Genomic DNA, 13,818 nt, shown 5'->3' with positions numbered 1-13,818 from the left:
GCTCATGGCTGAGGATGGCGACTTTGGCTGTGGTGAGGGGAGAGCACACGGTGCAGGGACAGGCAGGGAAGGCAGCAGACCGGGGAGGGGCTGCCATGCTGGGGGTCAGAGGCTTCCGCAGAAAGGAGAGAAAGGAGATGGGAATGTGTCTTGGAGGTTGGTGGCTGATGGAGAGAAAGGGACGACTTAGGGGTGCCTTTCTGGGCGTTCCCATGAGGCACCTGGAGAAGGCAAGAGGGTGTTGTTCCCGGAATGGGAATCCTGGGGCAGGAGGAATTCAGAAGCAGAGGGTTTGGGGTCGAGGGCTCTGTTTTGGACCCTGTTGGGGCTGACGGCCACTGAAAGGCACCCAGCAGGCAAAGGCTCTGGGGCTCCGGGGGTCACACCCCAGGATGGACGCTGTCTTTGACAGACAGGGGTTCCTCCCTTTCTCTTGCCAACACAAAGAAATGTTTCCCTGCCCATTTGGGTGTTTAAACTGGGGCGCTGATGGATCTAAGACTCGATATTGAGAGCCCATTGATTTAGGACGGGACACTGAGAAGGCGGGTAAAGAAACCGTAAAATCCCGGGTCATCGCAGGAAGCCCGTCCCGCTGGCTTTCTGCCTGAGTCGCCCCTCTCCTAAGGAAAAGCTCCCCCCAAAGCTGCAGTCACAACATAACAACAGCCCCCGCCCCCCCCCCCCGAAACGCCTCCCCAGTATCAGCTTGACTGAGTAAACGTTTTCCTCTAAAAACTCTCACCCGCGCTCAGTGGACTTCGTTCTGCACGTTTAGAGCACGTGCCGAGCCGAAGGCCACCCGGGCGCACTCTGGTTCTTAAGAAACACTCAAAGGGACTAATTTGTACAAAAGTCTTTCAGAACACTGCTGAGCCCCCTGGTTTTCATCTGCCGGCCACAGGGTTCTCTATCTGACCAGTCCGCAGGGTCCCTGCCCGGCTGTCTCCTGGCTTCTCCCTGGCTTCCCGCAGCCTAACCATCCCTCCTCCCGGTGCTCTGGGGTGGATTTTAGGGCGAGCTGGGGTTTTGCCCCATTACAGGGGGTGCGGTGGGGCGTGGAGGGCGGTGGCGGCTGCAGAGTAAAACGTACCAGAAAGTGGTACCGGGTGTGAGGGAGGCCAGTTGTTGAAGAACCGCCTGTGCACAGAACCCTGGGGTGCCAAGTGGCTGGGGGAGGGGGGCACAGCCGGTCATCCCCTGGCGGGCCCACAGCGCCTCTAGCGGCGGAGAGGCGGCGCTGCGACGGGGAAGCTGGGAACTGTGCAAAGACACCTGCTGGGCGAGTGCTCTTTCTGCCAGGAGGCCCCACAGGTGCCCTCGGGGAGGAGCTGGGGGCTGCGGCTGTCACACAGCTGTGGCCGCCACACTTGGCTTCCGAGCGAGCACTGGCCTCAGGGATCCCCCGCCGCCCAGGAACCGACCAAGCGGCAGGAGGCGGAAAATTCTGCTCAAGGTTGGCCACCACGGACCGCTGGGAGCGACCCGGAATGAACAAGAGAGGAAAAGAAAACTACAGAAAACAAGAGTCAATCTTAAGAAAATGGAGAAGCCCTGGGACTCAGCAGGCCCACCTGCGGGGAAGGGAGTGCCTCGCCCCTGTCCGTGGGGAGGAGGGTGGGAGGGAGCCTTGTGGAGAGTCTACCCAGAGCCGGGGGTCGGGGTGTGTCACTCAGGGACAGGGTACGCTGGCCCGTGAGCATGGTCCCTGGCGACACGTGGAACTAACTGTCAAGACACAGACCTCCGACACCGAGAGGGAGGGACGGGGCGCAGCCCTGCTGAGCCGTCTGGGCTACGTGCTGGGGCTGCAGCCAACTCCTCCTCCCCCTCCCGGGAACTGGCACCTGGTGGTGGCGGGGCGGGGTGGGGGTGGCGATTCGGGTGGGGGTCCCCTCCGCGCCTGTAGCCAGAGCCCCCGGGGCTCAGCGGCGCGCCCCGGTGCGCTCCTTGCTGGGCAGCCCCGCCCACCCGGCGCCCCCACCCGCCAGGGCCGCGCGAGGTGCCCCGGGCGAGTCCCCAGCCCGCGGAGGACCCCAGGCGGCGGCCGGAGAGGAGAGCGGGGACCGGCAGGGAGCCGCCCGGCTCGGCGACTTACCTCGGGCGGCGCGGGGCGCCAGCAGGGCCCCGGCCAGGGCGAGCAGCAGGGCGCGCGCGGGGGGCGCGGGCGGGGGGCGCGCTGCCATGGTCGCCGGCCTTCCGCGCGGCGGCTCCCCGTGCCCCGTGGCGAGCGCGCACCATGCCACGCGGGCGGCGAGCGGGGCCCGGGCGGCGGACCCGAGGGCTTTCCCTCTGGGGGGAGCCAGCTCCGAACCCCGCGCAGCGCCGCGCCGCCGAGGAGACGAGCCGGTCTGGGCTTTCGGATTTAAAAAAGTTCCCCGGGCGCGCGCGCGGCGCTGGCACGAGCCGCTGACCGTTGCAGGACCCGAGAGCGGCCCGGGCTGGCCCGGCCCCGGGAAGGTCGTGAGGGAGAGCGCGCGGGAGCCTGTGACACGGACCCACGGCCAACAGCCCCGTCTCATTACCACGGAACAAATTATGGTCTCCCCCGCACCCGCCCGCCGGCGGCGTCCCGCGGGTCCTAGAGACCGCGCGGGGTCCCGGCCAGGGTCCCGCCCCCAGCCGGCGCTCGCCCACCCCCGGGGCGGCCCGGGGCAGGGCGCCTCCCGCGCCGCGCGCCCGGGCGGCACAGACGTGGCCCGAGCGCACATCCCCGCCCCGGGATGATGTGGCCGCGGCCCCGGGCGCCCCGGCTGCCAAGAAAGCACACGCGGCGGCCGCGTCCAGCTTTTCCAGCCGAGGCTGGAAAGGATGACTCGGCTGCTCGCTGCCGGCTCGCCGGGGACTCGCGGAACTCAGGTAGCAGCTCTGAAAGGCGGTCCCCAGCCGGCGGGGGTCCCCGACGGGCCCCGAAGCCCCCAGATGCACGTCTGGGGCCTGAGCACTAAACCTGGACTTGCAGGCGCGGCGCCGGGCATCCAGCTTTCGAGGTGCGGCCGCAGATTTGACGTCGGTACCAGGGACTCACGTTTCTTTTCTATGGCCCGGGCCCAGAAAAGGATCCGCGGAGGCGGCGATGTTTCAAACTTCCCTGATCCTGAGAAAGTATCTGGGTTTGACTTAAAAAGACAGGTCCAGGCACAAGCTCACGCCTTTGGAATGAGACTCTCACGGGGAGTGTTTGGGGACACCAGTGAGTGAGTGGAGGGCCTGGCCTTCCCATCCCAGTTCTTGGTGGTCTCCTCCTCTTCCGCCTGCGAGCCCGGCTCAGGGTCAGCTTTTCAAATGGACTTGGCCTTGGGGCCCCGGAGAGCAGCAGGGAAGGGGGCCTCAGACGAAAGCAGCTGGGCGTATCCGGGACGCTGTCACCCACCTTGTGGGCTCTGCTGATTCCCTCCCTTGTGACTCCTTAGAACCCAAAGGGTTAAGGAGCTAATGCTACCCCCACCCCACCCCTCCCCACCCAGATCATTAAACTCAGACTCTCCTAAGAGGGGCCACGCCCCAAGAGTCCTCAAAGACGCAGGTGATCCCGCTGTGGAGCCCGCAGGGGAACCACCTGGGCCAGCCTGTCCGTGACCCGCGCCTCGTTCTCAGAGGCAGGTGGCCAACATGGAGGACATTCCTTCTCAGCACCTCTTCCTCCCAGAATGGAGCTGTTCTCCCCATCTCCTTCCCACCCCCGGATGTCCCCAGTGTTCCCAAGGACCAGGGCAAACCCCTCAACAAAGAGCAAGCCTTTTATAAAGAGCCACAGCAGCCCCCATGCTTCAGTGGTTGAGCTTGACCTATGAACTAGCCCAGTGGTCGGCAAACTCATTAGTCAGCAGAGCCAAACATCCACAGTACAACGATTGACATTTCTTTGGAGAGCCACATTTTTTAAACTTAAACTTCTTCTAACGCCACTTCTTCAACATAGACTCTCCCAGGCCGTGGTATTTTGTGGAAGAGCCACACTCAAGGGGCCAAAGAGCCGCATGTGGCTCGCGAGCCACAGTTTGCTGACCACGGAACTAGGAGGTCAGGGTTCGATTCCCGGTCAGAGCACATGCCCAGGTTGCAGGCTCCATCCCCAGAAGAGGGCGGGCAGGAGGCAGCCGACTGATGATTCTCTCTCATCCTTGATGTGTCTGTATTTCTCTCCCTCTCCCTTCCTCTCTGAAATCAATAAAAAATATATTTAAAATATTAAAAAAATATTATTTTTAAAGGCATAGGCACTGGTCCAAGGGTCCCCCTGGCAGGGCCAGGGCATCTGGACACTCCACCGGAGGCGGCCCAGGGGAATCCAGCCCGCTCTGTGGGGTCCTCTCTTCGTTCACCCACTCGCTCCAGCAGCAATCAGCAACACGGAGTTAGGGGCCGGGGAGAGCAAACTCCTGAGAAATGCCTCTCGCCTTCCAAGGACAGACTGAGAAACCATGACTACTGAGCTGTCTGAGCTGGTTACCTAACCTATTTAACCATAACTGGATTGTTAACTAGGACATTATTTATTGCATTCTCCCCCAAATCAGCGTATCGTGCTGAAGTGCTTCCCGTGCAGGATTTCACTGAGAGTCCGGACGCCAGGGACGGACGAGGAAAGGGGTGGATGCGGAAAGTGCAGGGCGCAGGGCTACGTCGCTTTCCTGGGGTCACGGGCTAAAGAGCGAGTCAGCACCCACGCCGGATGCTTGCCCCACGGCCTGTGTCTGTAGCTCTGACTTCAAGCTGCGGGGTCAGCACGGATCCCGTGAAACACAGACCTCCCGGGGCCAGCGGGCCTCGGCGAGCGGAGGCCGTGCCTCCCGGGCCACCTGTTGGTTAAGAAGGCAACCCCCTGGCGTTGGCTCCGCAGGTCCTTCTCGGAAGGTCAGGGAAGGCGCTTTAGCAAGGACTCGGGTGGTGCTGACACTTTCGTTTCACAACTTTCAGAAACCACGGGCAGGAGAATTAGAAATGGTTTCCTTCGAGGCCCGTGGGACAGGCCTGCTTCAGGTGAGCGCGGCCCCGGGCCGCCCGGATCACTGCGGCTGGTCACACGGTGCCTTTAGAACGGAGCTCGCAGATGCTCCGCCCTGGGCCGGGCCTTCATCCATTTCTCTTTTAATATGTAGCTACTGCTCTTGACGCAGAAGTCCTTTTTTTTTTTTTTTTTCCTTAAACTCGGTAGTTGCAAAGTTCTCTCCAAAGGGCTAACTGTGTCCCAAGACGATCCTGGGCTGTTTTTGACCAAATGAAACAAAACAGCCGGTGCAGGGAGGGGAAAAGAAAGAGAGGACAGGAGCTCCTCGCTACGAGCCTCGATTTCTCCGCTTCTAACCCGCCACCTCCGTGAGGAGGCCGCCTGGGCCGACCCTCCATTCCGGACGACTTCTCGGGGCAGACACAGCCACGAGGCAGAGAGCGGGCCTGGCCCTGCGGCCGGCCTCGGGGTGGGAGCTCTGCCTGCTCGTCCACAGGAAGCGGGGCCCCCCCGGCGTTCAACACTGGATTGTGAGGTCGTGGCGGGGTCAGAGGCCAGGGCTGCTGTTCCGGCTGCAGATGGATGGCCCGTGGTCCTTCCTGCCCCTCCGCAGCTCCGCTTCCTGTGTGCTATTCTGGGCCCTCACTACGAACAGGGCGCTCCTTTCTTACCCGAGGGACGTTGAGCTCACCCGCTGGAGGACAAGCGGATGAAGTGTGGGGGCAGCCTTCCCCGGGCCAGGGTCCCGGGCAGCCGCCTGACCCTGCGCCAGCAAGGGGCCGGCCTCCTTCCGACGCAGCTCACAGGGCGGCCTCCTCCGTCCGGGCACAGCACCCGCTTGCTGCAAGACAAACACGCCATGCCCCCCCCCCCCCTCCCGCCCCCACACCCGATTATGGTTCTTGGAAATCTTTCTCTTTTCTTCTCTCGGGGAGACTGAAACTCACCACCCTCTCAGCCGCAGTAACATGGGGTCCACTTCTCTTCCCCTGCCTCTCCTCACATCAGCAGTCCATGGCCCCCTCCTCGGAAGCCTGCTCGCAGGGGGCCTCCTCTGGCCAGAGCACCCCCTCTCGGCTCTGACCCGTCCATTCCTGCGCAGAATCGGTACGCAAGGAGCCGCCCAAACCCTAAGAAAGAAACATCTCGGGAGGCTGAGGGGCTCCTGGGTGTCCTGGGTCAGAAGAGATAGAAAGGTCACTCCGGCCGGCTCTCCCCCCTCTATCCTCATCTGTGTCACCTGCCATTGGCCGCCCAACTCGTCCTTCTGTAAATCTACTGTGATGGAACTCACTACCCGCCCCCTCCAAAAAAAGAGCCCATTTTTAAACATGTATTTCCATGGATTTCAAGAGGAAGGGAGAGAGAAAAGAAACGTCAATGATGAGAGAGAGTCTGCCTCCTGCACACCCCACCCTGGGGGTCGAGCCCGAAATCCAGGCATGTCTCCTGACCGGGATCGAACGGCAACCTCCTGGTTCAGAGGTCAAGCTCAGCCACTGAGCCCCGCCGGCCGGGCCATTCTGTGCTCTTGAAACTGCAAACAACTGGCCACCGGCCTCGTGTGCTGTAGCACAGCCCCGTTTCTGTCACCGCTTTAGGCAAACCCCCCACTTCTCTCACCCGCCCCGGGGTCCCATTCCCACTCTTTAGTCAGGGGTGTGCCCCTTTGGGGCCTGCCCAGTGTCGCTTTCTCCTCAATCACAGAGCTGGGAGCTGGGGAGGGGCCTGCCCGAGGCCCTGGGAAGCAGAGGCTGGTCTAGGCGGTGAGTCCCCCCCTCCACCCCCCCCTCCCAAAGGCCTCTAACTCCACCTCAGAGGCTGGGCTGGTTCCTACTGGGGAGGGGGTGCGGGGGAGGGCGCGGCTCTGGGTGGTGCTGGGGGGAGGGGGCGGGGGATCTGCTGGGCGTGCCTCCGCCTGGCCTGGGGCACAGGCAGCCTTTTCCTCCACGTCCTTGTTTGAACCCACTTCCGGGATGTCAGGGGCCCCCACCGCCTGGGTTTCTGGGCTCTGCATCCTGGGGGGGCCTTTGAGGCCGGCCCCTTCCTCCCAGCGGCCGGATGGGTCAGGCAGAAGAGCCAGCTCAGCCTCCCGGGGCCTGGGGCCCTGCCCTGCGCGCTGGTCGGGGCTCTGATCTCGCTGAATGTGTAGCAGTTTCCACGCATCTGGCCTTTGTCATCATCACCACATCCTGACCGACCCGGCAGGCAGCAGCGCCCCTGCCTTCAACCCGCCAGCCCCTGTCGGGGGACACCGCCAGCACCCTGCCCCCGCTGTTCCTGCGCTGTTCTCGCCGGTGACTTCCTCGCTTTCCCTGCCCTGGGCGCGTCTAAGAGTAAAGAAGTTGACCGAGCCTTCCCAGAGCTGCCCCCGTGGCCTGGGCTGGAGGTGAGGGACAGGCCACAGCTCTGTTCTCACCACCCTGGCCCTGTGGCAGAGAGAACCCCTAAACCCATCCTACCAGCCCGCCGGCTGCGGCTGCCCTGCCCAGGCCCCCATCACCCCCACCCAGGCCTGCCCACGACTCTCCCGGAGGCGGGAACAAAGGCTCTGGGTGACCCGCCCACCGATGCAAAGCTGGAGGCGGTGCAGCCGGCCGGGACCTGGCCTGTCTGACCCCAGGACCCTCCGTTTCATTCCTCCCCGATGACGCGTGCCCCGAACGTGAGTCATGGCTGACCCCTTCCTTCCCTCTCCCTCCGCCGTGCCCTTCTCATTAGTCATCAGGGCCTGTCCATCCCACCCCCAGCCTGTCCCCTCCCCCCCACCCAGTCCCAGGGCTGGGGACCAGGTGCCTCCCCATGACCGTCCCTGCCCCTGCAGGGCCCTTTAAGAACGGAAGTCGGACCACGCTGCCTGGGCCTCGCTGCCTTCTGTTAGAGACACGTCTCCGCAGGGGCATATGGTTTCTTGGCGGTGGGTCCCTCTGCACCGGGACTTCTGGCTCCTCTGGGGGTTTGACCACAGCCCGCGCTGCTAGCCTCATCTCTCTCACCCTCAGTACACAGCCCATCCTTCGGCCACATGGGACACTCCACGGAAAGTGCTTCTGTCCGGCCGGCGTGGCTCTGGGGTTGAGCGTCGACCTAGGAACCAGGAGGTGATGGTTCGATTCTGGGTCAGGGCCCGTGCTAGGGTTGTGGGCTGGATCTCCAGTGTGGGGTGTGCAGGAGGCAGCCGATCCATGATTCTCTCTCATCAAGGATGTTTCTATCTCTCCCTCCCTCTCCCTTCCTCTCTGACATCAATAAAAATATATTTTAAAAAAGGAAAAAAAAGAAAGTGCTTAGCACGTCCTGGTTTTCCGAATGCGTCTCCCGGCGTCAGGACGCACTCCTCCCCTCCCTGCCAGCGGCCCCGTCCTCGGCGGTCTGCCCTCCGTCTGTGGCAAATGGAGGCGGCCTCTTCTCCCGTGCTGACCACTTGCCCTGTAGTGACCGCGGTGGCAGTCTGTCTGCCTTATCAGCCAGAGCGCCCCCTGGAGGTCGGCCCCTTGACTGGCTCGCTGTGTGTCTAACAGGCCCCGCCTCCCCCGCAGCCTGGCAGAGTGGACCACAGCTTCCCGTGGACTGGATAAGCGGTACACGTGTGCCCATGTGCCCCGGGGTCGGTAACACGCCTCCTCTCTCCACAGCCTGCCGTCCAGGTTCCAGCCCCCGTGCCCTCGGTGACCCGGGGAAGGGGGTCCCGGGAGGGACATGTCTGTGACTTTCCCGAGTCTTTCTCCCAGGGACGTCCCTGAGGCTTCCTCCCCGCGAAGGCCCGTGGCCCTCGCACGTCTGTCAGGACAGACTTCCGCGGAGCGACCCATCTGTCCCGGTTCATTGTTTCGTTTTCCAAAGTCTCAGGGTTTCAACGGAGCCTGCTGCGTCTGCTCTTCGTTTTGAACGTAGTAAGAGCAAAACGAGCCTCTTTTAAAGCTCCAAACAGCCGCCGACGGCCTTGGTGGTGTCACTCAGACAATGGCCGGAGACGGTGGTTACGGGAGAGGGCAGCCCTGGAAAAAGCAGACAAGAGCATGAGTCAGAACAGTCTGAAACCAGAACGTGTCGGCAGGAGCTCGGAGCGCCACACGGAACAGCCGAGGTCCCCAAACCTAATGTGACGGTTTTTAAAAAACGATAATCCCGCCCATTAGGGAGCCGCTTCCCCCTGGTAGCGGCCAGGGAACCCTTCAAGCTCTGGTCTTGGGAAACGCAAATCCTGCTCCACCAGGAAACGCTGTCTCACAGTGGGGAGTGCGGGGTGGGGGCTGCAGACAGCCTCGCGTGCCCTGTGGGAACCCGGCCCACAGAGGAGAGGAAGCGGGTGCCGCTAGGGAGGAGCCGGTCATAGAGGCGGCAGCGTCCCGGCGGCCCAGCCTCCCAGGCTCCTGTCCAGCAGCGAGGGAGCCGCAGCGCCCCTCAGGGGCGGGTGACGTAACACAGAGTCCACGTCCAAGTGCACTGCTCGGGGCTACCAGACGCATTACCCACAAGCAGGGCTTTGGGATTCAAAACCGGCCACTTGGCCGCGTGGTTCAGTGGTGAGCGCCGACCTGTGAGCCAGGAGGCCACCGTTAGATTCCCGGTCAGGGCACAGGCCCGGGTTGTGGGCTCGATGCCCAGTGCGGGGCGTGCAGGAGGCGGCCGATCCATGGTTCTCTCTCATCATGGATGCTTCTATCTCCCTCTCCCTCTCCCTTCCTCTCTGAAACCAATACAAACATATTAAAAACACACACACAAACACAAAAGCTGGCCACTTCTGCCCCGAGGCATGGACAGAAGCCAGTCGCTGCTTATTCGTCCCCACGCAGAGTGTGGTCCCCAGACCCGTGCCGTGCTTCCTGGGGCCTCGGGCGCCACGCTCTCGGTCCTGGGGGGCCTCCTGGAGACAGAAGCGAACACCGGCTGCCACGGGAAGCAGGGTGTCTCGTGTCACCCCCTCCATCCCCGCCCTCCCTCTCCCCCCCCCCGCCCCCTCCCGACGTGCCCTTAGGCCTTAGCAGGACAGACACCAGAGGTCTAAGCGGGGCGTCCCCTAGCGCTGAGCCGCCTCCGTCTGGGTTCTGGGCAGTGACCTATTCTGTGGCTCATTCTTTGACCTACTTTTGAATTCTATTTTGGAAAGTGACACAAAGCCTCGGGGTCCCTGCGGAGAGAAGAGGAGGAAACACCCACAGGCGTGGACACGCCCAGGAGCCGGCTGCTGGCTTCTCCAGAGGGAGCGGCGTTTCACCAACACAACCCTCTCCTCCCCTAAACAGAAAGTCCTTAGAAAGCGTCCACGGTGCTCTCCGGGTCCCGGGGTCTGAGTTAACGTGTCCGGTGCTGATTTTCTGGTGAATCCCCTTCGCACCCCGGTCTGTGGCGGGAATCTCCCCTTGTTAGCAGAAGCACTGGTGTGTGAGTGGGGGCTTTAGCGGCAAATGTCCCTCTAAACCTCCCCCCGAAAACCCGCACGCGAGGTGACCCCACAGTAGGCTGCGGGGGTAAACACTCATTCTCTTTCTTTTCTTTTCTTTTCTTTCTTTTCTTTCTTTCTTTTCTTTCTTTTTTTTTTTTCCGCTCCCTGCCAGGGACAGTCAGGGCTGTCTCCTTGGCGCTGAGAAACCACAGAGGGGTTTTTGTTAATATATCTTATTATTTTTTTACAGAGAGGAAGAGAGAGGGAGAGCGAGCTAGAAACATCGATGAGAGAGAAACATCGATCAGCTGCCTCCTGCACACCCCCCACTGGGGATGTGCCTGCAACCAAGGGACATGCCCTTGACCGGAATCGAACCTGGGACCCTTCAGTCCGCAGGCCGACGCTCTGTCCACTGAGCAACACCGGCCAGGGCTCATTCTCTTTCTTCTAAGAGAGCATGGCGCTCTGGGGAGCAGACGGCTAGACGCCCAGTCCCCAGCGATGCTGTGATAATGGCAATGACCACTGACTGCACAGTTTATGGTCCAAACACCTCACACGTAGCGTTTCTAAACTTCCCTGCAGCCCAGGGAGGGACGGTTCAGGCCCCCCATTTTACAGATGGAGACGAAGGCCGGGGCCCCCCCTCCCAGGGCAGGCTGGCCCGTCTCGGCCGAGGCCCCAGCAACGGACACCGCTTTTCCTCGCTCCTTTCCAAGCAGAACACGGAACAACACCGGTCCCTGCTCACAACAGTCTGAGGCTTTGAAACCTGATGAGCCAGGTCCCACTCCCGCCTCCAGACCAGAGGGGACGGTCACGTCCAAGAGTGTTGCCTCTCCCCCGCAGGGAGCGAGAGCTGCTGCGGGGCCTCGTTTATCTGGGCCCCGAGTGTGTTTTCTTTTCTTTTCTTTTTTTTTAAATAAATCATTTATTTATTTATTTAGTAGAGGCCCGGTGCACAAAATTCATGCACTGGGCGGGGGCGGGGGGGTGTCCCTCAGCCTGACCTGCGCCCTCTGGCAGTCCGGGACCCCTCGGGGGACGTCCACCTGCCAGCGTAGACCCAATCCCCTGACATCCCTCTCACAATCCGGGATACGTCACTCCTTACCGCCCGCCTGCTCACTCCTTACCACTTGGCTCCCTGCTCCTTAGCGCTGCTGCGGAGGTGAGAGAGGCTCCCGCCATCACTGCTATGCTTGCCAGCCATGAGCCCGGCTTCTGGCCGAGCAGCCACTCCCCCTGTGGGAGCGCACTGACCACCAGGGGGCAGCTCCTGCGTTGAGCGTCTGCCCCTGCTGGTCAGTGCGCATCATAGCGACCGGTCGTTCTGCTGTGATGGTGGCTTAGGTTTTTATTCTATCGATTTTTGTGGTTGTTAATCCTCATTGAGGATGTTTTTCCTTGCATTTTTAGAAAGAGTGGAAGGGACTGGGAGAGACAGAGAGAAACATCACTGTGAGCGACACACATTGATTGGTGGCCCACTCAACCTGGACCAGGGCCGGGGATTGAGCCTGCAACCGAGGTATGTGCCCCGGACTGGAATCGAACCCAGGACCCTTCCGTGCGTGGGCCAACCCTCTATCCACTCAGCCCAACGGGCCAGGGCCTGGCTGTGCGTTCCAGTCCACGTGTCACACGTCTGCAGACCGGAGTCTGAAACCGTAGACGGCTCGCTCCCAGCCTCCGCCTGACCGCGCCTCCTCCTAATCCGGCCTAATCCCACCTGGGCGCTGTCTGCCGCCCCTTCCGACATCAAAGAGCAGCTGCCCCTCCGCACAACGGCCGCCTTTGTTACCCTGCCCCACGCGGACCCTCCACATGTCACTTCCTCGCAGATCGCGGTCGGCATCAGTGAAACTGGTTTTCACATCTAAACCTGCCCCTGGAGGGGGGGGGCGGTTTATTCCTGGGGATCGTCTCTCCTTCTCCCTTTCAGCTGCTGGACTTAAAGAGGCACCCCACCAGTCCTGCTGAGACGGGGCACTTGGCCTGGAGCGTATTGCTAGTTTAAAAAAAAAAAAAGAAAGATAATATATATATATATAAATTGATTTCAGAGATGAAGGGAAAGAGAGAGAAACATCAATGATGAGAGAGAATCACTAATCCCCTGCCTCCTGCACGCCCCCCACTGGGGCCAGGCTGGGCGCAGCTGGGGCGGGAGCGGGTCTGCTGCAGGCTCAGGGGGTCCCGGGGCTCCTGCCACGGGCAGCACAGCCGGGCATCCTGGACCCTGGGCGCCGCCCTGAGTGGCTCCCTCTGCAGCCATCTCCCTGCCCACCCGCCCCTCGCAGGCTGCTGGCTTCTTTGCAAACCTCTGAGTTCTGGCCCCTCCCCTTGCGCTCCCAGGAGCCTTTTGCTTGGCCCACACCCCAGGCCCTGCAGTGGGGTGCCCGCACAGGAAGGGCAGGGGGGAGTCGTCGGTGGGGTGGGAGGTGAACAGCAGAGGTTCAGATGTCTCAGAGCTGGGCAGGGACAGGGAGGCAGCGACCTAGACGAAGACACACTGTTCCCTGTGCATTCCGCACATTTCCTTCTCTTCTTAAAAAAAATAAATAAGAAAAATGTTGGGTTTCAATGTTTGGTTATTTTAATTGCATTTCTTCGACAGGGATGCTTAGCATTTGCTCTTTGTTGACGAGTTCTCTCTTTCTGTGAAGGGCTAGCTCGAGTCCTTAGACCATTTTCTTTTCTTTCTTTTTTTTAATGTTTTAATTGATTTCAGAGAGGAAAGAGGAGAGAGAGAGAAACATCAATGATGAGAGAGAATCATTGATGGGCTGCCTCCTGCACGCCCCCTACTGGGGATCGAACCCACAACCTGCGCATGTGCCCTTGACCAGAATCGAACCTGGGACCCTTCAGTCTGTAGGCCGAGGCTCGACCCACTGAGCCAAACCAGTGAGGGCTAACAATGTCTCTTTAGGTGACGTTGGTCTGCAATGGCAGTCAGTGGTTGCGTTTAGAGAAACGCTATGTTCTACAGAAGGAAGAAGTTAGGAACCCGGGTCTCCCCTGCTTTCGTCACAGGCGGTTGTGACCTGCGTCTGATGAAACCTTCCCGTTACCTTGCGTGGAGGACAAAGTTCCCTCGTGGGGGTACCCAGCATCCCGAGGTCTGTCTCTGCTTCTGGCCCAGGCTGTTGGGGGACCGCCTCCCCTCCTCCGTCCCGCAGTTCCCAGCTCTGAGCGCCGGCCAGGCCGCGTGTGGCCTTGGAGGAGTGGAGCGGGCACGCGAGCACCCTCCTCTGCGTGTGAGCACCCTCCTCTGCGTGTGAGCACCCTCCTCTGCGTGTGAGCACCCTCCTCTGCGTGTGAGCACCCTCCTCTGCGTGTGTGCACCCTCCTCTGCGTGTGTGCACCCTCCTCTGCGTGTGAGCACCCTCCTCTGCGTGTGTGCACCCTCCTCTGCGTGTGAGCACCCTCCTCTGCGTGTGAGCACCCTCCTCTGCGTGTGAGCACCCTC

The 13,818-nt window shown here is 61.4% G+C and overlaps 1 protein-coding gene across 1 annotated transcript in view; it reads right to left on the bottom strand.

The window, feature by feature from the left end:
* Positions 1 to 5,812, bottom strand: part of ADAM12 (ADAM metallopeptidase domain 12) — a 176,534-nt gene extending 170,722 nt beyond the window's left edge. Inside the window, 3 exon segments of the mRNA XM_054728809.1 lie at positions 2,099 to 2,275; positions 2,278 to 2,351; positions 5,643 to 5,812. Coding sequence (XP_054584784.1) covers positions 2,099 to 2,275; positions 2,278 to 2,351; positions 5,643 to 5,812 — 421 coding nt within the window.
* Between the last annotated feature and the right edge of the window lie 8,006 nt (positions 5,813 to 13,818).

This window comes from Eptesicus fuscus, chromosome 17 (assembly GCF_027574615.1).
Source record: "Eptesicus fuscus isolate TK198812 chromosome 17, DD_ASM_mEF_20220401, whole genome shotgun sequence".
Taxonomy (NCBI): Eukaryota; Metazoa; Chordata; class Mammalia; order Chiroptera; family Vespertilionidae; genus Eptesicus; species Eptesicus fuscus.
The sequence above is the reverse complement of the archived record's forward strand: the minus strand, read 5'-3'. Positions and strand labels throughout refer to the sequence as shown.